The 25,866-nt window shown below is 48.5% G+C and overlaps 2 protein-coding genes across 3 annotated transcripts in view; both read right to left on the bottom strand.

Annotated features, from left to right (window-relative positions):
• Nucleotides 1-843: 843 nt before the first annotated feature.
• Nucleotides 844-2,680, bottom strand: Mustn1 (musculoskeletal, embryonic nuclear protein 1). The gene is made up of 3 exons (XM_015494439.2): nt 2,532-2,680; nt 1,333-1,465; nt 844-1,143 (listed from the first exon to the last, which is right to left on the bottom strand). The coding sequence occupies exons 1-3, from the start codon at nt 2,538-2,540 to the stop codon at nt 1,037-1,039; spliced, it is 249 nt and encodes an 82-aa protein (XP_015349925.1). The 5' UTR covers nt 2,541-2,680; the 3' UTR covers nt 844-1,036.
• Nucleotides 2,681-5,096: 2,416 nt separating this feature from the next.
• Stimate (STIM activating enhancer) overlaps nt 5,097-25,866 on the bottom strand; it is a 51,876-nt gene continuing 31,106 nt past the window's right edge. Inside the window, exons 2-8 of one of the 2 annotated variants that reach the window (XM_015494436.2) lie at nt 20,880-20,928; nt 18,974-19,069; nt 16,790-16,911; nt 11,952-12,064; nt 10,907-10,984; nt 9,815-9,964; nt 5,097-8,022 (exon numbers count right to left, since the gene is read on the bottom strand). In XM_015494436.2, the coding sequence (XP_015349922.1) occupies nt 7,906-8,022; nt 9,815-9,964; nt 10,907-10,984; nt 11,952-12,064; nt 16,790-16,911; nt 18,974-19,069; nt 20,880-20,928 (725 nt within the window). In that variant the 3' untranslated portion in view covers nt 5,097-7,905. Of the gene's footprint in view, nt 8,123-9,814; nt 9,965-10,906; nt 10,985-11,951; nt 12,065-16,789; nt 16,912-18,973; nt 19,070-20,879; nt 20,929-25,866 lie in introns of both variants that reach the window. The other variant, XM_015494438.2, reaches the window with a different exon arrangement.

Raw genomic sequence — 25,866 nt, 5'->3', positions numbered from 1 at the left:
GGAGGCCAAGCTGGTCTGGAATGTGGGAAAGGCTCTGAGCAGCCATCTCCCCCTGCTCAGGGGACAGGAGGGGCTTCTCAGTGGCATCAGCCTTGAGCCAGGCACTGTGATCCCAGGCCCTGCCAGTCCAGTCCCAGGAGGAACCTATCAATGATCCTGCCATCACAGCTAGACAGGCCTTGATTATCCTTGAATCTAATAGTTCCATGCACACTGGGGACACTCCAGCTGAGATCCTGGTGTTCCCATGCTCCAGGTAGCATGGGGGAGGAGTAGAAAAGAGGAGGCTCACCCTGTTGTTTGGAAGAGGAGGAAATAGCTTAGGAAACTACATGACACTGGCCAGGGAGGAACTTTGGCCAGGGAGGAACTTTGGCCAGGCTCTCTCTTTGAGGAGACTTTGGATCATAAGGGAGCATGAAGAGGGTACAGGAGGAGTGGGCTTTGGAACCTACGCCCCACAGGCCTTGGGGTCCTTGGATGCATCTTAATGGATTCCATTGGGGAAGGAAAGAGCCCCAGGTCTCCAATGACTTCACTGTAAGTGGTGTTGCTATGACTTCCTTTATGTGAATAGCTCAGCCCCCCTGTTGTATACAAGGGGAAACAGGATCAGAAAAAGGGGAAGAGGCTGGTCTAAAGTCACACAGAAGGTGAGCACCATGTCTCTAAGTCCAGATTCTTTCTAGTATATCTCAGTGGCCCTAATGTCACCTGCTTCATCCCTTGGGGCCCACCTAAGAGCCCAGGAAGGGAACAGGACATATTCCCATGCCCTTTCCCATTCCTCACTCTCCTCTGCAGTTAGTAGCAGCAATGGCCAGTGATCAACCAACAACCTCCTAATGCTGAGGCCACTTGGGCATACGCTTTATTGGTGTTTCCAAGGTTCTGGTGCAAAGGGTCAGGGCTGTGGGGCAAGGGCGGCGGTCCCAAAGACAGCTGGGAAGAAAGACATATTCTGGCATAAAAAAAGTTCGTGGGAAAGGCTCCTGTGTCCAGGTGCTCCGGGTGGAGGGGGCGCGATGAGCACTTCTCAGCCAAAGACACTCTTGGCAGGTCCAGCTTTGGGCTTCTCAAAGACAGTCTCAGTGCCTGTGCGGTCACGGCTGAACACAGATGGGGCGACTGAGCCAGCTTGCTCTGTGGGAAGGAGGTAAGGGAGGTACTGTTAGGGAACAGACCTGGCTTCCTCCTAGGGAAGGCCCCTTGTATTGAGAGCAGCCCCTTCTGAGCCCAGAAGCTCTGGATTCTCAGGAAAGACCCCTTGATACCCACCCTACAACAACCACAACCCCATATCAAATTGCAGCCCACTTGGAGGACACTCACCACACTCCCGCATGACCTGGTAGGTCTTGGACTTGATTGCCTGGTTCTTGGCCAGGTTCCCTCGGGCCCCCTTCAGATCTTCCTCCTTCACAGGGGGACGCTTCTTCTTGATGGGGGCTTCTGGAGCGCCAGCCTTGGAGAACCCAGAGCTGAATTTTTTCCGAGGCCTCAAGGCAGAGACCCCTTTCCTGGCTCACTGAGCTCAAGCAGGTTCAAGACCCATTCCTCTTGCAAGAAGTCACAGTGATACACCCCCGCCCCGTGCGTCTCCCAGCCCCCTTGGCCTGACCTGCATACCTGCTCTCCCTCACACACTTGGAGTTGCTGGTGGCAGAGGCCACCATAGCTTCATACTGGTCTGTCTGCCTATTCCTGAACAGGACACAGGAGAAAGGGACTGGCTTTGAGGCTGAGCAGCCCCAGGAAATTTGTTGAGTTCCAAGACCTGATATTGGATGGCAAGGGGTCTCTTAGGGATTGTCCCTCTCCAGAAAAGCACCCGTATTTTTACTTAGTATGTCTTTGGAAGGGAATGGGTAGACAGTCCAGATGTCCACAAAGTGACAGTTCAAACTTGACACCCATCCTTGGAGCAGACAACAAGGACAACCCTCATTGGCAGGCTAAGACTATGTGCCCTTCCAGTGCTGGGACATTCAGGGTCAATGCTTGCTTACAACCCCAGGCGCCTGTGAGTCTGAGGCCTTATTCCTTTCTAAGCCCTGGGGGCAGGTGCAGGGATTCCCTCCCTCAGCCCGGGCTAGGCTCCCGGGACAACACCGCCCCTATAAAGAATATACCCCGCTTGGGAAATACAGGGACACAGAGCTGAACACCTAGGCATAGACTCCAGTGTGTGTGTATACACACACACACACACACACACTGCACGGCTACAGCTACAAACATACACACAACTGTACACACTGGGCTATATAGGCAGCTCCCTCACACACACACAAAGGGACATGTAGAGGTCTATAAAGGGACACACCCATCTCCTACCACCCCTCCTAACAAACTAGAGAATAAACAAAGCCAGGAGCTGGGACGTCCTCCCCAGGCCTGGCCTCCCCAGGGCTATAGTGCCTCCTGTTTATCCTTGGATCTTAGCTCAAGACAGCTGCCAAAGATGAGGTGTCCAGGTCTCCACCCTGACTCCCTTTGGTTCCAACACAGCCCATGCTGGGCCCTCCTACCTGGGACATGGTGGGTGCTGGGCAAGAGATGGCTCCCTGAAGGTGCCTCTGGCAGACAGCAGCGAGGCAAGAGCTCTGCGTGGAGCCTGGCCCTCTGGAGCTTATATAGCCTGCTGGCTCGTCCCTGTAAGTCACTCCCCTACCTCCGACAGGCTCTCTGATGATTCAAGTCCACTCAGCCACTAGCTTCAGAGTTTATTCTCGGACATGATGGGGACAGCAGCCCTGGCGAAAGCAGACAGCTGGGGAGACCCTGCACCCTTGGGAACAGCTGCTCTACTTGCAGGTGGGAGGTGCTGGCACTAATGGCGACTGGCTGTGTTTATGAATGTGGGTCTAGGAATGTGTGTGACAGTTTGGCTTGTCTGTCTGCAATAGCCCATCCCAGTGTAGGGGGCTGTCCGTGAGGAGAGGGAGGGCCCTGAGCTGGGTTGGATGCTCTGAGCTTGTTTTTCTCTCTCTTCTGCTCCTTCCTGTGGATTTTAGTGGGAAGTGACTTTCTATCCCGAGCAGCAGCAGGGCAGAAGTTTCCAGTGTCTGGTGCTTGGAAGCATTTGCTTAGGGTGAGCTCACAGGGCCATCATGATAGACTCAGAGCAAGGGGCCACTGATGGCCCACAGATGGGGAAACTGAGGCCAAGGGGACCCTGGGGGGCTGCTCCACCGGATTTTTGTGGATAGCATCGTCCTCTGCCCAGTTCCGGCACATGACCTTGGAGACTGGCTCTCCTTCTAAACTGAAAGGGAAGAAGCAAGGCAGTGGGAAGGGGGGCCCAGGAAAGACTAGAAAATGCTTGACATGAGGGTCCCAGGGACAGTCTCTGTCTCGGATATGTCATAGGGATGGGGTGGGGCTGACCAGCAGGACAGCTTAAGTGCTACAAGAGTCCTGAGAAGGAGTGAAGCCCACCCCAGGTATTAAGCTGTGCAGGGGACAGGCTCAAGGACCTCCTGCAAGGTGACTTGGTTCTCCTCTGTTTCCATCACCCTCATCTTTGTAGGGGAAGATCCCCAGGGCCACACGGCAGGGCTCTGAGCCTGGGGTGGGTGTAGGGAGTGGAGACGATCCCCACCAGAGCAGACACACCCCAGTTCCTTTCCTGTTTGCAATGGAGATTATTTTTATCTTGAAGGCTCTAGCAGATGGAACCCAACCAGGCACTGACATTTGGTTATTCCAAATGCCACTCCACTGGTATCATACCTTAACCCCACCCCAATCCCCACTCTAGTTTCGGTTCCCAGGAGGCCAATGTGAGGATGGCCAGGCTCAGGCTGAGATGAGTGCTGACAGGAGGAATGCCAGGACTCCCAGGGGCAGTGCAGGGCACGCCAGGCCTGGTGAGGGCCCTTCCACCAGCACCAGGGTGCCAGCCGGGGCTTCAGCACTGCCTCATAGCTGGCTCTGCCCAGCCCATGGCCTCTGGGATAGGATGTGGGGTGCTCCCTCCTCACACCACCTCCCAGCATGGCTCATTCCTCTGGAGGTAGAGTGGCTTAGTCTCTCATTAGCAAGGAAGTAGACACGGCAAGAGCACGTTTGATTTCTTTCCTTGGCAGACTGGCTTCGCTGCTGCATGGGGCGATGTGATGTTCCTTCTCCTGCAGCTTCCTGGGGAGCCTTCTAACCCACTGGGGACATTGTTTTAAACTCCATTAAGCTATTTCAACCCCAGAAAAACACACAACCAACAACCACAAAAGTGATGGTTTCTTTTTTAAAAAACTGTTATGTCAAACTTTATTGTAAACCATTTTACAATATAAGTACATCATCTTCCCTTTCATTTCGAAACTGTATTTCTGTGACTTGTAACACCACTGACGAAACACCCTTGCTGGGATGGCGGCTGAAGTGGCCACAGTTCTGCTTACATAGGTCTGACTTCTAGTAAACTTCATGAAAAGAAAAATCAAATTGAAAACAACCAAACCAATCAATGAACCAACTGACCTGCCCACCCACCTGCCCAGGAGCTCAAGGTGCTCGAAGCAAGTCAGACCAAAAGTCTCTTACCAGAAGCATTGCCCCTTGGGGCTGTCAATGTCTTACAAGGTAAAACAGAGCTCTGCCTCTTAGCTGGAAGGGTGTGGAACTTCTAAGAGTCAGCCTTGTGCCCTATGAAGTGGCTGCTCTGTCTGGCCAGCAGAAAGCCCCCAGGGCAACCTGTCTTGACTTGCTGCAAAAAGGTCACTGAAGTGCAGTCCGGAGGGCTGAGCAAGCCCTGCTCCCTCAGGGTCCTGGGCCAGCCTTCAGATGTGGACCCTGGTACACTGCTGAAGGGAAGTTATGACTTGCATTTGAGCCTTTTTATGTTCCCTGAAGAAAGAGGCATGAGAGGTGACATTAACCTAAGACTCCCTGTTACCAGGGAGGGCACAAGTGAAAGTTGTGGCAGGAGGCCACCACAGTGCTCAAGGGCTGAGAGGCCACAGACCCTCACCTTGCACATCTTCAGGCTATGTGGACTGAGAAGCCATTGCCACCCAGGATCTCATCACCATCTCCCTTGCCATTGTCAATGTCCTAATAACAGCCAAAAGGAAATAACAGCAACAACCACCTTTTCCAATCAGATCACAGTTCTGCCATATTGGTTTATTTTCAATAGTTACAAGAAACCTGTTCCTGACCTTGATTTCAAGCTTCCATTGTGGGTGGCTTGGCCAAGGTTCAGATTTGGACAAATCAGATTGACCGTATACAATATTCCGTCAGTATCCCATCATTTCTCAAGCACGGTGACGCCTGCCATTAGCCAGTGAAGGGCTGCACCTCGTAAGGCACCTCGGAGCAGGTGGTGAGGAAACTCATCCCAGGGAGGGAGGACAGCTCAGGAGGAAGTCCTGACCACAGCTCTCTGTGTTGCTTTCATGGGAGAGTGTGCCATGTAAGAGCCCCAGTGACTAGAGAGCTGGAGGCTCTCCCAGGGCACAGGAGGATGGGAAGGCCTAACGTGTGATGATGCCACACCGTCCAAGCCCACACACCAAGAGGCCCCTGGGATCAGACAGACTCCCTGTTTGACCTCCACCCTTGTCAACCAGTTACACAGCTGCAGCTCAGAGACTCAAGCCCTTATTAACAACAATCAGGACACAGGACACCACCAGCACTCACTTGCTACCTCTGTCCCTCAAGCTCACTGTTCAGTGGATGCTGGGACAAGCCTGGATATGAGGTCCTCTGAGGTGTACACAACCCCAAGTTTCCTTCTTTTACAGACAGTGGTCCCCTACCCCTGAACCTGGTTTGGAAACACTGGGAACTCAAGACTGAACATGAAGCTTGAACTCTGAGTGACAGTCTCCCCAGAAATGCCAGTCTTGGGTCTTGCCAGTCACAGTAGTCTGGGGATGGGCAACCCAAGAGAGCCCCCACTGGAGACGTGGAGATGTGGTAGGGAAAGACCACAGTTATGGAATGGGAGGAACCAAAGAGAGTGAATGAGAGCAGGAGCATTGTGGGACCTGCGCAGGCTCCATCTTGCTCACTGCCAGCCTGTCCCCTCCTCTGGCAGCGATCCCCACACTGGTGGAGTCACCTCCTACTGCACAGCTACAGTCCCTGATCCTCACAGTGATTCCGCATTCCTGGAGGAAGAGGGGCTGAGAGGGCCTCCCTAAGCTATTCCACCATGTCCAAGACAGGCAGGACCACAAGCAGCAGCAGACGACAGTTCCAGGTGCCTGGTTCAACAGTCTGGCTTACATACCACAAACATATTCAGACCCATTATGCTGAAGAGGAACATGTTTTTACACAGGTTTAAAAAGATGGTTCTGAGTGGAATTGCCTCTGCGCTTGTCTCACTTGTAGCCCGCATTATAGCGTTTTTATAGTTTTTTGTTTCATTATAGTTTTCTGTTCCTAAGGATCTGTGGCTGCCTCTTGGCATGACAAACCACTGGGCAACTCCACCCTGCTGCTTCCACAGCAGGAAAGTGCTGGGCTCAGCCAGCTCCACCTCTATTCAGCAAACTCTCCGAGCCACAGGGGCCTGTGGCCAGGCTGAAGAGCAGGTGCTACCATGTGAGGAGGGGCTGCAGCCTCTGGATTTAGACAGCAGGTTGTCTCACCTCTACCTGCCCACCCCAGCCTCCATGATCTGCAGAGTGGGGAAGGGGGGACTGAAAACAGGCTCGTCTGGCCATGTGGATGTTCTCCAGACTTCCATGTAAAATGAGCAGATAACAGCAGGTGACAGGCACCAGAAGAGGATTGACTCTGCAGGCTGCTGTAGTAGAGGCTAAGAGGCTGGGACTATTTTACACTTGAGATCTGGAAGCTCTGGGGAGAGGCAGGGAACAAACACGAGCAGCCCATGCTCTTGATTCCTCTGGACACAAAAACCTAACTCTTAGGCTCCTTTACCAGTTAAACCAAGACCTCTAACCTGCCAGCAGAAGTGACTGGGGTCCTGGCAGATCCCCTCCTGTTCCACACACTCTGGGGCACGCAGATCCACCTTCAGACCAGCTGCCTCATGCACAGACCTGACCTTCCACAACCACGGGTTCTGATTCCAGGCAAAGGCCGTCCACCTTGCCCACTGGGGTCACTTGCCTCATCTTATCGTAGGACATTACTTAACAATATCCCAAGTAGAAAAACTCTTGACTTCTTCCTCCCACAGCTCATACCCCATGAAAGGCAAACAAATCCATTTCTTTGGGGATTAAAAAGAGTTTTTAAATACAATAGTATGAAAATATAACTTAAAAATATAAAAGTCAAACAGCATACGGAAGACTTAAAAATCTAGGTTTTGCCCATTAGTCCCATAGGTACTTTGTAGGAAATAAACACATACTCAAAAAACAGTTAACACTGTCATAGCTCATAAAACCGGCTTTAGAAATCAAGAGTTACAAAAGCCATTTTGAGTAAGAAAGCATTCCGGTTCCAACTTGGTCAGTGAGTGACTTTAGCCCCAAGCACGTCATGTGTCCTCGCTGCCTGCAGCCTTGGGGAGAGACCCACCCGCGGTCTGTGCGGGCCTGTGTGGGCCTGTTTTTTCCTGTACCTCACCACCTGGTCAGACACAGGACAGGGGCTTCGGGGTCCCTCACAACACTGTGCAAGACAACAACAAACAAACAAAGCTCTTTGCTTGCATATTTGGTCAGTGTTTGTAGTGCAACTGAGCGGGGACCTCCAGCTGCCCACGGCCCACTTGGGTGCTGGTTCCTGTTCCCTCTTTTTAAGTCACAGTAGTCTGGGGGTGGGCAGAGAGTGGGCAGAGACAGCGAGAGGAGTGGAGGTAGAAGAGGAGGGGCAGAGAGAGGAGGGAAGGGATGATGCTGTGGGGTGACCACCTGCTGACCCAGCAGCTGGCTGGCCCCAAACTTGTCACCCCCAGCATGGAATGTGTCATACAGGCAGCCCGAAGCGGTGCTTCTTTTTCTTCATAGGCTTGAGTGGGGTCAGTCTGCGGAGGTCCTCCTCCACGTCGGACTCCTCCATCTCATCATCGGCCGAGATCAGGATCTGGGCAGCGGAGAGGCACGGCTGAGACGTGGCAGCAGCCCTTCTGTGTTTGCCCTCCCTGGACCCCAGGCCCTGCCTGGAGGCCTCAAGTCTTGTGCTTCTGTGGAAGATGGTGACAGGGAGGCCCCCTTACACAATAAGACATGCTGGCCCACCATGCTGGCCCCTACCTCAGACTCCAACTCCTCGTGGGATGCCGCCCTTCGGTAGCAGACCTTGCTCCCATTCCNCCCCCGGCCTCTATGCCAGTGCTCCTCATTTCCCCATCTAACTCCAGCTGCACCCAAACCAACCACACCTCAGCAGAGACCTGAAGCCCAGGGTCATGCTGGCAATAAGAAGCTCAGCCTTGACACACGGAGTCCTAGGGCCTTGACGTTGCCTTAAATACAGGAGAAGCAAACTGAAAAGCTGCACGGGAACATGACTTCCTACTCCAGGGACAGGGTAGTCTCACCAATTCTCCCCTGGACTGAACCCTTGAGGGCTCTCTGCTTCCAATCTCGGTCCCCTGATTAAACCCTCACTGGCTCCCTACTGCTTATACAAGCATGTCCCAGGTCCTCAGCCTGCAGCACAAAGCACCTGCTCATCTAGCTCACATCTCGCCTGTACCTCACACTGCTTGACATTCCATTGTACACTCTGGAATAAATGCTGCTCTGGCCACAGTGAATTTCACATTATTATCCAGATGCCAAATGACTTGACTGAATGCCCGCCAGCTATTGCATCTGTGCTTCTGTGGAAGACAGTGACAGGGAGGCCCCCTTACACAATAAGACATGCTGGCCCACCATGCTGGCCCCTACCTCAGACTCCAACTCCTCGTGGGATGCCGCCCTTCGGTAGCAGACCTTGCTCCCATTCCTTGAGTTCTGGTGCCCATAATGCTGTTTGTCATTCAAATGTTTACCAAGCTCTTACAATGTGACAAGCTCTGTGCCAGATTCTAGGAATATGTACCCAGAGAAGGCACGGGCTTACTTTCTGTCCTACTCCCTATCCATCTTCCAGAACTCCCTGCCTACTGCCCCAGGGTCCTCACAGGGTTTTGTTTGTCTGGGCTTCAGAAGGCTTTGCAAATGCCAGGATGAGCCATTTGTGTGTTACTCTGTCTGGATCATTTCTGTGGCTCTCCTGGTGGCACGGTGCTTAGCACGCCATGCAAGTTTCCCAGGGCCTCTCCTGAGACAGCTTCACCTTAGATGTGTGGCGCACAGCCCCTGAGTGGCTGCCAGACATAAGTTATTGCCTCTCTGCTGCTGTTCATGACCACTGCTCTTCCCTGAAGCTCAAACCTTTGAACTTTGGAGACTAGGAAATAAGGGCAGATGGGGTTGCCTGAGAGGTCTGGCTACTCCTGTATTTTAGAAGTTTCCAGCTGGCTTGGCCAGCGCTTTCCTTGCTTGTCAGTGGTGGGCAGGGATTCAATACCTTACTGCCTGAAGGTCAACCATGAGGCCCAGGAGGGTCCTTGCCAGCTTCCCTGGAACTAGGCAGTTCCTCCCTTGCCTTTCTCCACTGACAGGGAGACTGTTGGTGGTAAGCCACCCCCACCACATAGTCTACCCTCCTCCCTAGGAAGGCATGTGGGACAGCAGTCCTGGGGCCTGGCTAGATGGGAATGGTGTGTGACCTGGGCTGCTCTTCACTCAGCTTCTTCTCCCTCCCTCTGGTTGGTGATGTGACTCAGTACCCAAGAGAAGACCAAATGCAAACATTAGACCAGAGACCTGCAGGCCAGTGGCATAATGACCAGGTACTCAGAGAGGGTCAGGGAGGCCCCTACCTCAGACTCCGACTCCTCGTGAGATGCCGCCCTTCGGTAGCGGACCTTACTCCCATTCCTTGAGTCCTGGTTGGCTCCTCTCTCTTCTAGTTTAGCTTTCGTCTTTCCTTTTCTCATGAGGAAATTGTCCACTACCCAAAACATCAATGCCTGTGGGAAGAGAAATGCAGGTTACTTTGGGAGAAGCCACTTTCAAGGAAAGCAGAGCAGTCGCAGTCCCCATTTCCACCCTTTCTCAGCCCATTCCAGGTTACAAAATCCAAAGACAGGGAAAGAGAATCCAGACCCCCTGCAATCTTCTAGACGCTTTGAGAGAGATTCCCAGACCTTATTTCCTTTGCTGCAGTTTTCTCATCAGAGAACAGGGAAGAAAATCCCTGTCCTGCTCACCAAGGGGTTTCTCTTGGGACTGGCAGCCTGTCTTGGGCCCAGAACCAAGGTCCCTGGATACCTGCTCTGGGCCTGTAGAGCCCCTGTGTGGTGACAGCATATTCTGTGTATCTGTGTGTCCAGGTCCTTTTATTGTTCCTCTCACTATTTCCTGGCTTTTAACCACTGTGCATGTGAGTTTCTGAGGACTGTCCTCAGGAATAAACAATTGAGGCACATTTGAAGTGATATATACATATATTTTTTAGTGGTGCTGGGGATCAAACCTAAGGCATCACACGTATTGGGCAAGTGTTCTACCACTGAGCCACATCCTGAGTACCCCTCACCCTTGAGACGGGCTCTCACTAGGTTGCTGAGATTACAATTATGTGCCACTGAGTCCAGCTTGAATGATCTTGACCTAGAAGCTGGTGTCACACATGGGGTGGGATGCCTCCATGGTAGATCCCTAGCAGAGAGGGCAAGGACAACTTTCCTAGGACCCTTCATCTTGGACAGGGGCCCTGGAGCAGAGACCTGCCTTTTGAAGAAGCAATCCTGCCATTTCCAGGTCTTGGGGAGGGGAGTGGGGATGTGACAACTGGTCACACAGAAAGAAAGATCTGAGGGCTCTGAGTTTTCCATCAGACTCAGGACTCTGAACAGGAACCCTGGAAGGCAGGGCACAAAGCAGTGTAAAACATGCAACATGGCACTGACATTGACAAAGAAGGGGACGATCAGCATGACGATGGCCAGTTTCAGGTCTGGGTTTTCAATGGGATTCAGTAGGGCCACCTGTAAAGAGAAACAGATGCAGTGAGGTGGGAGACCATAGGGACAGGGCCCAGGAACCCCTGTTAGGGGGCTTAGCTTAGGCATTCCCCCAGAGTGATAAGACAGCCCTCACTCCCTTGGCTGCAGAACCCCAGATCTGACTGTAAATAAGGGACCCTGTATTGAGCATTTGTGCTTTCACAGCTCTCCCCTTGTTGTGAACTTGCAAAGTGCAGTGTGCTTACAACCACTGAACCAGAGCCAAGCAGTGCCCAAACAGAGTGGAGAGGGCCCCAAGCCTCCAGCAGGGAATGCAGGCTCTTGAGAACTGGAGGGAGGAAACTGAAATTCGGCAGATGCTCATTAGAGACATGAGCAACCAGGTGTCAAACCTCCTTCTAGCAGAAATCTTGTACTCTAACCACCTCCCTCAAGACAACGGCTTTGAAATGCCCTGGCCTATTTCCTAAAAATAAGACCCAGCTACAGCCAAGAGCTGAGCCACTTGTTCTGGAAGACTCAGGTGGTTTTGCATAGGGATGAGCTTATCTATACAGCACTGGGGGCAGCACTGGGGTCAGCTTATCTATGCAGCACCAAAGGCCAGAGCCAGGGGAACCCGTGGTCTCACTAGGGTATTGGCAGGATGGGAGACACAGGTCATGAAAGCTGTCTGTGGTGCCAAATGGCTAGCCAAGACAGATGTGTGAGGATGACATTTGGAAACGCAGAGACACTTAGAGTTGCAGGGTCTGAAGACTATATCCCCAGGCTTAATCTAGAGTAGACCCTATATCCATGGAGAGGACAGATGCCACATAAAAGAATGACAACTTAATAATCTTATGAAGAGTTGCCATATCAGACCAAATCTGGGATCTGCTCATGGAGTTAAAACAAAAATTTAGCTTTCTAACAGGGCTGCAGCATGTGGGTAGTGGGATGAAGTACTGAGCAAGGACTGCTGGAGTGGGGATGGGAGGCAAACCTTTTTCCACTGAAGTATAAGAAGGACGATGAAGACGACGGACTTTTCAAAGATCATGATCACGATGTAAAGGGCACACTGCCCAAACCAGGCCCCACATTGCAGAGGGTCTCCTGCAGGGACAGGTGGGTGCTCAGTCACACAGGCCCAGCATCCGAGTGAGATAACCCCCTAGCCAATTCCCTTACAGCTCTTCCTGAGCCCTCACATTCCCAGCCACACCCTAAACCTTAGTTCCAGAGATTTATAGTGAGCCCCCCACCAAGGTCCTAAAAAATCACCTTATTCCTAACAGATAAATGCAATATTTTAAGTAAAATCTGAGAATTCCTAATTTGGACATACTAAATTGGTATTCCTTTCAAAAGATTCTAAGATAGGACTGAAAGGCCCTAAAGTTAGTGAGTGCTCACGGCTGGAGCTCAGACAGGCTGGCTCTCTGTCTGCTGGCAGCAGAAGCTATGTGAAGCAAGACTGCTATTACTGTCCATTGTTGATTTTTCCAGTGGCCAGTTCTATCCTTCCTTTTCCTCTGCCCACGAGCAGACTGACGTCATAAAGGCAGCAACTGACCTCTTTGTTTGTCCACTACTTTTTACCTCCTATGCCTCGTCCCACCCACTTCCTGGCCATCTCCACTGCCTCAGCAGAAATCTGACCTGGGAGGAATTCAGATTCCACTGTCTCAAATGGGTGACTTCCAAACACTCTGGCTAAGGACAAGAGAAGAGAGAAGCCTTCAAGGCCAAGGAAATGAGCTCAGGTCTGAGAGACTGTGATGAGGGCTGATCTTTGATCCCATTCGTCACCATGACTGAGAAACTAAAGGGCCCAACAGTTCACACTGAGGGACACTCAGGCCCTGAAATGCCCCTAGAATGCTTCAAAAGGGACTCGATGAAGGGTGGAGGACCTGACAGTCCTTCTAGGAAATGATCTTCTGATATGCAAATCCCAGGGAAGGGCCCCTAGGAGTCTCCCCAAAGTTGGAGACCTGGGGACAGTGGGGTGTGAGGAAGGCCACCAGGTTGCCCTGGAAGCTCTGTCCAAATATCACTGGCCAGAACAGGAGGAAAGAGAGTAACATTTCAGGAGAGGCAAAATCTAGACTTTGAGAAGAGAATTTGGCCCAAAGAGAAATTTCCAGCTTCTCATTTGAATCTACTGTTTCCCTGGCAATCCCTGTCCAGGCATCAATGCCCCAGGCCCCCGGTCTTGCCCAGGCATGCCAACTGTACTCAGGGGAAGCGCAAGAGAATGCCTTTATATAGCTGTAATGGACAGAATACCAGTCTGTTCCCTTTTCTGGAAAACAACAGAGAAGGGTGGCAGAAAGCCTGTAGAAACTCATCAGCCACCTCTTTGGAGTCCTTCCTGCCTGTTTTCACCTTTTCTGCAGGACATTAGAGCCTCTTCCCCAGGCTGAAAATGGAGTTTTGCAATGCTTCCAGTAAACCACCTGACCTTCTTGAGAAAAGTTCTTTAAAAGAGCAGATGAAAATATTAGCTTCAATAAGAAAGACTAGGGATATGGAGACAGCATGTACCATTGGGAAATGTCTCTGAATTGAGACTGGTGTGTCTGAAAGTCAGCGGAGCAAGTGGCACCATTTACATACTGTGTCAAAAGGATACCCACTTGCTTTGAGTGTGCTCACTCTATTTGCTATTAAGCTGTGAATGACTGACAAAAGAGGAAATGCTTTTTTTTCCATCTGCCTCCTTTCTGAGTTTCTGCTGCACACCTGAGCTGCTGCTGCCTTTTGTTTCAATCTCACTGCTAAAATAAGAAAGTTCCAAACCACAGTGAAAAGAGAAAAAAGTGCCCATGATCCTGCGTTGACATACTGCCTCCTGTGTGCTGGATCACATGAAACCATAGCTCGGATGAGTGCACACGCACCTGTTTGTTTGTTCATTTCTGTTTCCCATGAGTCTCTGAAACGCTCCTCAGAGTCCTGTCTTTAAAGGATAACATGATAGGTGTGGCCAATGTGTACTGTACTATAGAACCTCATGTATACAGGTTTTGGTTTCAATGAATTATTTCCTCAGAATAAGTTACAGGAATAGGAAGCAAAAGCAGGCTTCCGGAAAGAATGGGGTGGGCAGCAAAGCCCACATGCACTGTGGACCTCATTTTCAGGGAGAGAGCAGTCTGGTCATCAGATTGCAAACAACATGTATTACCCAAATCTGCTCGTTCCCAGACATGTAAGTGTGGCTTACTTCTCAAGTCCAGTGATCTTCTCTTCTAGGAACCAAGAAAGCTACCTAGAAAACAAGCTCCTTTTCTTTAATACCTGAGAAGAGAGCTGTGGAGCTCTCATGGAGCTACTACCTCAAATGGATGGGCAGGCTTACATGCATAACAGGCAGAATAATGGTCCACATAGATGTTTACATCCTAATCCCTGGAACCTGTGAATATGTCATGTTACCTAGCAAGGGTAGGGGATGATGGATGTCAATGGAATTAAGGCTGCTTATCAGCTGTATTTCAGATAGGAAGAAGGCAGGAGGTGTAACTCAGTGGTAGAGCACTTGCCTTGCATGTGTAAGAATCTGGGTTGAATCTGTAGTTACCACAAAAACAAACAAAGATTTAAAAAATAGTTTTTTTTTTTAATATTTATTTTTTAGTTGGACACAATGTCTTTATTTTATTCATTTATTTTTATATGGTGCTGAGGATCAAACCCAGGGCCTTGCACGTGAGAGGCGAGTGCTCTACTGCTGAGCCACAACCCCAGCCCTAAAAAATAGTTTTTAAATATAGGGAGAGTATTCATAGTGTTCAGGTATACAACAAAGTGCACAATGTAATCAAAGGGGACTTTCAAATAGAAGATGGCAGTAGAAGGTCAGAGCAAAGTCAGAGTAGTGTGATGTAAGACAAACCTGACGTTGAAAACAGGAGGAAAGGCACAAGCCATGGAATGTAGACAGCCTCTGGAGGCCACAAAGGGCAGCAGAGCAATCTCCCCTACCACTTCCAGAAGTATCTGGCCCTACTGACACACTGATTTTAGTTCAAGACAATCATATTGGATTTCTGAAGGAAAAAACTATAAGGTAATCAATTTGTGTTGTTTGAAGTCACTAAAGTCTATGTTAATTTGTTATAACAGCAATAGAAAACAACAAAATTTGACAACTAGAAAACAATGGGTAACAACAATCTGGGAAGGGCGGCCCTCAGTGGTCCTAATAAAGGGCAGCTTTCTCTGGAGATACCTGGAGATATCTGGAGAAACTCCCGATTCTCAAGGGCACTGGCTAAGGCCAGGCAAGGGGCCCAGGGAGGTCAACCAGCATGAGAAGGAGGTGTAGACACAGCTATTACCCTCTTCCTTTTCCACTGACTCTTCCTTCTGTCAGGGAATGAGGGCCTCCTAATGCCTGCTGTATCAGACCTGACTTGCACTCCCAGGTCACACAGCTGATTGAGGGGATCCACCTTAGCTCTGGTCAGCTAGTTGAGAGCCTTTTGGAAGGGATCTCAACAGCAAGGAAGTAGTTATGAGTACTGATTGTGGAGGTGGCTGGAGGGTTGGTGTATCTTGCTGAGGGCAAAAGGCCCCCAACATGTACTAGCCAGGGATGCTTTGTGCGCCACTTGACTCCTCTAGGCACCTTATCTATAAACAGGGATAATAATGCCACAGTAGTCCACATGTACCGTGGTCCATTTCTGGCCTGCAAGTTGAGGAATCCATGACTTGGGGAGTCTCAGAAACCTTTCCTGGAGCCCCAGGAGGTACACGCTGTGTGCTGGACACTATCTTAAGTCAGTGACTCATCAGGCATCAAGTGTTGGGGCTAAGAAAAGCCCTCCCCTGAGCTCATCTCCCCTTCATGGGGATAAACAATTACTTAAGATTTCTAGAAATACCTGAGGCATTCACAGCCAGCTCCATGAATAAGCTGCCCTTTTAAACCGTCAATCCCTTAGAGATTTCTAGCCATCTAGAAGTTAGTGGCACCCTGGGCCCAGAGCCATAAGTTTTTTGGAATCTGCGGGAGACTGCAGATCCAGTATTCCATCCACACTCCCTCTGTCCCTCCATTCCTTATGCCCTCTCATGGCAAAGGTTCCAATGCTGCTGCTCCAACTGAGAAGAGGAGCTCCTGCCTAGATAGAAAGGCCAGTGGGAAAAGAGCTGATGTTACCACTTAGTCCTGTCCTAACACTCCCTTTCATGGGGCTACATGAAGGCAGCTTGCTACTCAGGCTGTATCCATCAGAGTCTGACATAAGTTACCTGTTTTAAGCTCTGTCTCTGGGTAAAGATGGACTTGTGACTCTGGTGACTGGTACATGCAATGCTAGGTGGGGCTCAAGCAGTTGAGGGAAAGCAAGGCAATTTGGCCTCAGGGGGACGGATCTTCTAGACCTGGCTATGTGAGCACCATTCACATAGGGCCTCCCATCACATGTGGGATGGCCTGGTGACCAGACAATCACAGGTGTACAGCAGAAAGAGGGGCAGGGCTTCCACCTCCCTACTGACCACCCCATTTCTCCAACATGGCAGGGTGAGCTCCATGAAAAGTCTGGCAGAAATAAGGTGGTCTTAGGGACTTGTAGGAGAGATTAGTGATCTCCCTGAATCTAGGGTATCTCCTGCCTCCTGCCACCTTTCCTGACACCAAGGCAAGAGCCTCAGCAGTGAGGTAGGCACCCACACATACCCAGGAGGATGATGCTTAAACCCCAGAGCTAGCCCCTCCACCACACAAAGCAGATGGCCATCCATTCCCAAATCTTCTCTGGATCCCTCACTGGTAGGCAAGCAGCTCCCACCACACACCAGCCAGTGTTCATGGCACATTACCATATTCACCAAAACGCAGGGATTCCCACTGCTGCCACTCTACCAAGACACTGACAGCGCGCACTCCCACATAGATGAGCAGCATGCCCACGGTGGCGTCCAGGAGGAAGTTGATGAGGTACCTATGAGGAGAGGGCACATAATCACAATCAGAAGCCACTGAGCTAGGCCCTAGGTACAGAGTTTCCCAGAGTTAGCAGTCAAGGCTGATGGAGGTACAGCCTGAGAAGCTGAGTGACCCAGTGTTTTTTTCTGATCTTGTTCTTGGAGGGGCTGGTAGCCTTGAATGTGCCCATGTGAGAGGCTGCAAAGGTTGCGTGCAGCTCTCACTTCCAGGTCCTTGACAAGTTACTAAAGTCAACAACTTGAGGGAGGGAAAAGAGAGGGATGAAATGCTTAAAAAGTGTTCCTGTCAGGCCAAGATTGAGCAGAAGACAGAAAAAAAAAAAAATGTGCTTCTGATTATTCTGATAACTCCCCAGTCCAGCCAACATAAGGTCTTGTGACAGTGCTGCTGCCTCAAGGCAGTTCTAGAAAATGTCTCCAGGGTTTTTTAGGCAAAGAGGGCAGGATCATGTGGCCCTTGCTCATTGTGTATAGACATGTACACACAATACTTTTACGCTTTAGAGAGAGTTTTACCCCCTGGGACAAGGCCAAAGGACTGGAGGGAGAAGGCGGGACCAAAAGGCATGCCCACAGTGACCACATGTTCTGCTAAGATCTGTTTCCACTGAGCTGACACAAAACCCTTTCCCCTCTCCAAGGTAAGACCCACCTGCCCTCCCCCGAGGGCCCTAAACCCAGATGCAGTTGAGCCCTGCTGACCACAGGCCCCAGGTCTCTGTTGCAAACTATGTGGAAGACAAGGTCACTGGATTAGGTACTGACCCACTGTGATACCGCATGGCTTTGACAACTCTGCAGATAAACCCAGGACACTGTGAAACCTAGCTGCAGTGTTTTGAGCGGCCACAGCTTGAGGCACTTTATGAGGATTCCTGGTCCTTCATTCCAACCCCAGCTTGCGCTTGCAGAGCACTCTGATCCCAGACAGAACATGCTGTGTCCTATCCCCAGGGGCCAGAAAATAAGCCTAGAGAGGGAGGGGGTGGTGTTTTTCTCCTGCCTGTCCTTCCTCTTTAAAGTCACAAGGGGTCACTCTCAGATCAGAGACAGAAAGAACAGTGCTGGCTGCTAAGGCAATTTTTCCTCTGGTGTGAGGCTATAAGGCTCTCGGATCTAATTGGTGTCGAGTGCCTCTCACACCTGAGTCCTTACATTTGAGACCCAGCCTGAAAACAACAAGGATAACTGATACACACACATGCCTTCTGGTCATTCATTCACTCGCCAAATACTGCTTGAGCCTACTATGTGCTGTCCTTGGGAATAAAGGTCAAGTTCTACACTATGCTCAATGTAAGGGAGAAGAGCAGACAGCAGGGAGTCATGCAGGCCCTGGAGCCAATCAGGATGTATTTGAGTCCAGCTCTATCACTCCTGAACTGCATGAACTTAAGTGCCATTATCTCTCTGTGTCTCAATTCCCCAACTGGAAAGTGGGGATAATCACAGTATCTACATGGCAGAGCTGCTCTGTGGATGAAAGAAGGTAAGAGATGGGGCTGGGATGAAGTAGGTGAGCCTCCTTTCCCACTCCATCTGCTAAGAGAACCATTCAGGTGCTACCAGCAAGGAGGTCAGCATTTCAGGGCCCAATTAAGGTTTTAGACAGATGGCCCTGGGGGCTGTGTGAAAGGTTTTTTTCCAATGATAAGGCAGAACAACCCATGTTCTTTAGGCCAAAGAGGTCAATAATAGTCAACAGTCTGAGACCACAGAGAAGCCCCTCTCTGTCTTTTCTGGCACAGAGATATTCCTGCAGGTCATGTTGCTGGGAAGCTGGGTGACAGAAGGGCACTAGAAAACCAAAGGAGGACTGTGAACTGATTAGAAGAAAGCCAGTGTACCAGGCAACTGTCAAAGCCCTGATGACCAATGGATGGCTGGGTATGTGAGTTCATGGGTGGTATGCACAGGATTGGCCCTCAGAGGAATGTAGAGGAGAAATGGTGACCCCCTCTGCACCCTGGAGGAGCAGGACTGGTCACAGAAAGCAAGACCAGCACACATTTTCAGTGGAGGACTGACAATGCCTGCACTCAAATATGGGTCACTTACAGTGAGCAAGGGTCCTCTTCAGTGAGATCTGCCAGGTACACATTTGCAAAGTGGATGAACAGCATCCCTATGGCTTGTTTGGAAGTATCTAAAAACCTGCACAAGACAGAAACAACACCTGTGACCAGTCTGACAGGAAGGTATTTGGAGAAAATGAATGGACCACAGAAATTATCTGGAGGCTGGAAAAACATTCCTAAGGTCAGTGTCAGGGAAGAGTCACTAAAGAACAACACAGAGAGCAGGACACACAGAGCCCTGAGCTGGGTCCCTCCCCAGCCCAGATTTGAGAGAACCAATGGTGGGTGGGTATAAAAAATTTGAATTATCAACATTCAGCAGTGATGTCTATAAGAACAAGTGAGTACATGATTAAAATTTTGTAAAAGGCCTTTATTTCAGTGACTCATCAAGGTTTCCTTTGAAGAGAAAGTGATGTTTTGTAAGGGCAAAAGCAAATCTAAGACAGCCCAAGGCAGCTTCCTGTGGACACCTTGCTGTCTTAAAGAGCTGGCTGTCTCCTTCCAAGTGATTTATTGACTTGGAGTTTTGTCCCTAGAATCTATTTCTGAAGCTTTACTACATACTGTAAATAAAATACTGCTACAGTGGGTTCATTCCACATGAAATAAATATTTTTAGGATATATATACAAGGAGTACACTGGTCTTTGCCCCTGGTTCCTGACATAGCTCCTTAACACTGAGTGACAGGGATGCTAGGAATATTTTTTATCCTAATATTTGGTTCGTGTCATGTAGTTCCTAATCCTTTGGAATTTCCTGGATGATGGAAGCATCTTTTGTTCTAAGCAGGTGACTTTTTGTGGCTCCTGGATGGCTTCAGAATGGGGAAGGTCATGAGAAAGACCAAGTCATGATGAGAAGCTTAGAACTTTGAGGCCCAACCCCAATTTTCAGGGAGAGGAGAGGGGCTAGAGATTGAGTTAATAATTAATCATGCTTACATGGTGAAGTCTGTGTATAAACAGTTAAACTATGAGGTCTGAGTGCTTTAGGGCTAGTGAACAAATACACACTCAGCAATCCAAGGGACCGAAGCTCCTGTGTCCAGGAAACTTCCAGACCTTACCCTCTATATCTCTTCAACTAATCATTCATCTGTATCCTTTATAATAAATCAGTCAATGTAAATAATGTTTCCCTGAGTTTTGTGAGATGCTCTAGCAAATTACTGAAACTGACAGGGGGTTGGGGGAACCCCAACTTCATAGTCAAGTTAGTCAGAAGTTAGTCAGTTCTTAAGGGAATGCACACTCCTGATTGGCACTGGAATGGGGTAGCCGTCATGTGGGACTAAGCCCTCAATCAGTGGGCTCTGTGCAAACTCCAGGTGTGTCAGAATAGAATTATTATTGCACACCCAGCTGGCATTAGATAATTAGAAAATAGATTGGTGTTAGGGACCCCCCCACACACACACTCTTTGTGCTTTAAAAGTACTATGAGTAGAGAAATAGTTTTTCTTTATTCTAGGACCAAGGAAGACCAGTTTTGAAGAGAGTAGTTAGAGCTAATCTCCAAATTTTGATTATTTTTTGCTTAAACATATGGACTGTAGAATCCAAGACTCTGAACATTATCTAACTAGAGGTAGACAGAGACAAAGATATCTGGAGAAGAGACTGATGCATCTGTTATTATTTTTCATCTTCCAACATTGGAAGCAGCGTGATCATAAAACAAAGGTAGGGATCAAAAGTCATGTGGAAAAATAGGACTGCTTTCATATCACACACTGTTCCCAATGATAACTCAACTGAGGAAGTCCAGATACTATTATGTATAATTTCTCATATTTCATCCCCTACCAGACTCAACCCTGTCTCCCAAAATCCAACACACTCAAAAATATTTTAGGAATGAGCTAGTGTTTCAATACATACCATATTCTCCATGGACGTCTCTCATGTTTTGGTTCTCTGAAGCGTTTCACTGGAAGAAAAGAAAGACATCAGTAGCTTTCCAAAGCAATAACACAAAACAAAATGCACCTACAGGTTGGGTTATCAATCTGCTCATTGTTTATTAAGTTCAGCACTTTCTCTTTTAACATGTGACAATATACAATAAACCAGTGAAAGTCACGGAGGCCTTGCATTGCTGACGACCAGCATAGGACCCTTCAGAACTGAATACTAACGAGAATGACTTCTTAGTGCAAGTACAAAACTGTATTTACTTCTTTGTGACAAGTCTCACTCAGACAATTACTGGAAACAATGAAGTAGAAATTAATTGCTTCTAACTTTGGGAAATGATCTAAGGATAAATTCACCCAGATGTTTACCAAGTGCCTACTTCAAACAAGGAATTGAGGAAGCAAATGTAAAGTCAGCTGACTAGCAACCAGGAAAGACAGACACATAACCAGTGATAGAGAAGAGGTGAGTCTGAGGCTGAAGGACAACCAACCCTGCCTGCCTACAGGAATGGGCATTGGGACAGGCCACACCGATGGAGACAGTCAAGCCAGGTCCTGAAGCCAAGTAAGGTTTTGCTACCAGGGAGGGAGAGAATATCTATTCTGGACAGGCAACACCATGAGCTCACAGGTACAGGGCAGAGCATGACAGAGTATGTTTGGCATACTTGAACTTGGCTTCAATTCAGCATAACTGATACTGCCGGGAAAATAGCAGACTGGAGGGGAACACACTGAGCAGGAGCCATGTGAGAGAAGGGCCAAGGGGTCTGGAATAAATCCTCTAGGAAAGGAATAGCCAAGGAAGAGTTCTAAGCAGACTCAAAGACATGCTGGAATTGTGTTTTAGGAAAGTGGCTCTGATAACTACAGAAGATGGGCTTCCTGGGGTGGAAGGGACGGAGCAAGGATGCTGGTTGTGTTCACAGCAGGAGGCAGTGGTACTCCAGCAGAGGAGAGTCAGGAAGGTAGAATTCTCATTCAGCACCAACCTGCTCAGCCTCGGCTGGCAAAGGACTCAGAAGAATTGCCCCCGGGCCCTGGGTTGCCTGCCAACACAACCATCTGAACCAGAGGAAATAGTTTTAAGTCCACATGTCCCCCACTGAAGCTCTTGGCAAGTGTTTCCACATTGATTCTATCTACCAAAACACACACAGAAAGTGCCGCCTGGTGATGTTTTCCCCCACAAAAGTACCAAGAAAGAAAGAGACACTGATGTAAGCCCGCAGAAGAGGCCTCATTACAACTGGTAGCAGGCAAGAATCAACTTCTGGTGGAGTCCTGAGCTGCCAATGAGGCCATGGGAGGCGGAGGGTGATGAACAGCCCTCAAATCGATAAACCCCACTTTCTGAATAAACACAAGCAGTTCACATTTGGCAAAGCAAGGACTGCCTGTACAGAGAATTAAAATAACAAGTCTGGTGTTTAGAGAATGTTGATATAGAGACCAAAAAAGCAGGTGGAATTGCAAGGAGGTCTGTCATCTCCTTGACACATCACAGATTCAAAACCTCAACAAAGCCAAAGAATCTGGAGATGAGGCCAACTGATTCTACTGGCCTGAATGATTCTCAAAGGCAGGAGTAATCCCAGCTATTCATTTCCATGAGATACAAGCTGAAGTATCAGAATGGCTGCAATTTACTTACTAGTGGCTTAGGGAAGAAATTACACAGTAGATATGATTATATACATTATATATACAAAATATGATACATGATAATTATAAGCCATAAATATAAATGTATTTTATAATATACTATAGCAATCAGATACAATACATATACTAAGAGAAAGATGAACAAATATGGTCTTATGGGCTGAAGCCTGACTAAATCATATGCTGAAGTCCTACAATCTCTAGTATGTCAGAATGTGACTGTACTCGGAGATGGGGGTCTCTAAAGAGGTAATTAAGGTTAAATGAAGTCATATGGGAGGGCCCTAACTCAATAACAACAGGTGTCCTTTTAACAGGAGATCAGGACACAGATGTCAAGAAAAGACACGTGAGGATATAGTAAGAAGGTGGCCATCTGCAAGCCAGGGAGAGAGGCCTCAGCAGAAAGCAAACTGGCTGATTATCACCTTCACATTCCAGTCTCCAGACTTGTGAGAAAATAAAAGTCTATTGTTTAAGCCACCCAGTCTGTGATATTTTGTTATGGCAGTCTGAGCAAAATAATTCAGCTGATAATACAATAACTGGACAAGACAAAGGATTCTGAGTATTTATTATATTAGTATTTAGACTTTAATGTACGTTTAATATTTTTCCAAATAAAAAGTTGGTGTAAAAAACATACTCCAGAAGAATAAACTAGTACAAGCACTCAAACATCAACTTGATAATATCTATCAAAAATTTAGCCGGGTGCGGTGGTGCATGCCTGTAATGCCAGTGCTTGGGAGGCTGAGACAGGAGGATCATGAGTTCAAAGACGGCCTCAGTAAAAGTGAGGTGCTAAGAAACTCAGTGAGACCTTGTCTCTAAATAAAACACAAAATAGAGCTGGGAATGTGGCTCAGTGGTTGAGTGCCCCTGAGTTCAATCCCTGGTACCCCTCTTCCAAAAAGAAAAGAAAAGAAACACTGGGATTGGGGTTGTAGCTCAGTGGTAGAGTGCTTGCCTAGCACATGTGAGGCACTGGGTTCGATCATGAGCACCACAAAAAAATAAATAAAATAAAGGCATTCTGTCTATCTACAACTAGAAACTTTTTTTTTTTTTTAATTTAAACACCCATGCCCCTTAAACCTACAAAGGAATGAATTCTACAAGTATGACTGCAGATGTGCCAAGATGGATAGGGATGTTACTGCAACACTTTCATAACAAGAATCTGGAATGAAACCAAGGCCAATAAATGTTGATACAGGATTAGTAGACATCATAGCACATAGATACAATACTAAGCAATTGCTAAAAACAAGGTAGATCTAGATGGAGTGACATGGAAAGATTTTCAAATTATGCTAATAAATTGTAAAACAATATGTTACTATGATTTTTTGTTGTTGTTCAAGTCAAGTATGTGTGGTACTGTGGGCACTCAACCACTGAGCTATATCCCCAACCCTTTTTTATTTTTGAAACATGGTCTCACTAAGTTGCTGAGACTGGCCTCAAACTTGCGGTCTTTCTGCTTCAGCCTCCTGAGCTGCTAGGATTACAGGTGTACACCATCAAGTCCAGCTCAAGTCCATTTTTTTTATACCTTTATTTACTTATTTTTATGTGGTGCTAAGAATTGAACCCAGGGCCTCACACATGCTAGGCAAGTGCTGTACTGCTGAACCGCTGAGCCACGACCCCAGCTCTCAAGTCCATTTTTAATAGATATATATTTTTGCTGGAATGATGCATATATTCCCTTCAAGGCTGCATAAGTCACTATTAACAAGGGCTAACTTTGAAAAAAGAAATATGGATCAGGAAGTGAACTTTCTTTTTTTTTAAAATATTTTTGCAGCTGGAGATATAAGCCAGGCCCTCATGTATGTTAGGCAAGCCCTTTACCATTGGACTATACTCCCAGTCTGCAAGTAAACTTTTTGTGTCATTGCAAATGGTTAAATACTCTTTTGTATATTAATATTGCTTTTACTTCAAACTTGAAAAAGAAAAGACAAATCTGTCTCAGAGGTTTGTGCTAATGCAGTAAAATAAGTCTGGCAGGTGAACCAGTGTGACTTGAGGTAGGCTTTGGGCCAAAACAGAAGCGGTGTGTAGGTATACAGGCCAGTGCCCTGGGGGCAGTCACACATAGAAGCACCACTGGCGGTAATCAGAATGGATTCAGATTCTTCTACGGAGCAGAAATGTAACTCCTATCATCTTCCTCTCCCATCTTCTTTCCCTGGAATATTCCAGTTAAGAATTTTTTTTAATTAAAGGAAGAATAAGAGAGATGTTTAGATTCAATTTAGTAAGGGGAAAACAAAACAGGAAAGTTTGTTATCTATCCTGTCATGTCTCATGAAGAGGCCTGCTCCACTGGCAGGAGAACCAGAGGAAACCCTTGCCTTCTGTGCACTCTGAGGAGCCTGGGGGCAGGGGGTTTGAAGTATGAAGCACCTCAGCCTGGGAAGAGGTGAAATCTGCAACAAGGAAGGAGAGCAGGGGGAAGTGGGGCTGGCGAGAGGGTCCAGGAAATGAGCCAAGACCTGAGGAAAGTGTAATGAGTCAAGGGTCTCTTCCAGGTCTGGGCTGAACCTTTGTGGACAGTGGGTGGAGCCCACTTAACAGGTTTACTCAGCTCCTGTGCTAAGAACAGCCTGAAGTGGGTGATATGGGAGCAGGGAGATCCATTAGCAACCAAGACCATCAGTGATCCTAGGCCAAAGGAAGGCAGCTTGACCTGGCAGCAACAGGAAGTTTGGAGAGAAGAGGTCAGGTTCTGGCTGTTTCTTAAACACTGAGCTCACAGAGTGGCTGTGGGGCTTGAGATAAAGGGAATGGTGGGGAGGACTCCAGCAGTGGAAATGCACGCCTGTACTACTGTATAGCAGGTTTTGTTTAAGTGTGGTGGTGGTAGGTAGTGGGTGGGGGATGCACTGGCTCTTTCTCACCATGTGGCCCTGGTTGGCAATGGCTCCACATACTGCTACTTTCAGATCCAGGAGGTGCTGAAGCACAGGTAACAGCACTTCTAGAGGAGGAAGAACTGTGGTAGGGTGGTGACCAGAGCCTTTGTCAAATGCACCTGGACTTTAGGTTGAAGGAGGAAAATGGGAGGGCCCAAGGGATTAATCAAATTACAGCTGCTTCCCAGGAACATGACCTGAAGTACCCAGTATTCATTGTCAATTCAGTGCCAGTTGGAGCTCAACAGGGAAGTACTTGAAGGCCTGGATGTCTATGAAGACTTTCAAATCTGGGGCTGCTCTGGCCAAGAGAAGGCAACAGCAAGGGTTTGCTGCTGCCTTTGGGAATGAAAAGGA

The sequence above is a fragment of the Marmota marmota genome, unplaced genomic scaffold, assembly GCF_001458135.2.
Source record: "Marmota marmota marmota unplaced genomic scaffold, marMar, whole genome shotgun sequence".
Taxonomy (NCBI): Eukaryota; Metazoa; Chordata; class Mammalia; order Rodentia; family Sciuridae; genus Marmota; species Marmota marmota.
Note: the sequence above shows the minus strand (reverse complement) of the source record. Positions and strands in the feature narration are given on the sequence as shown.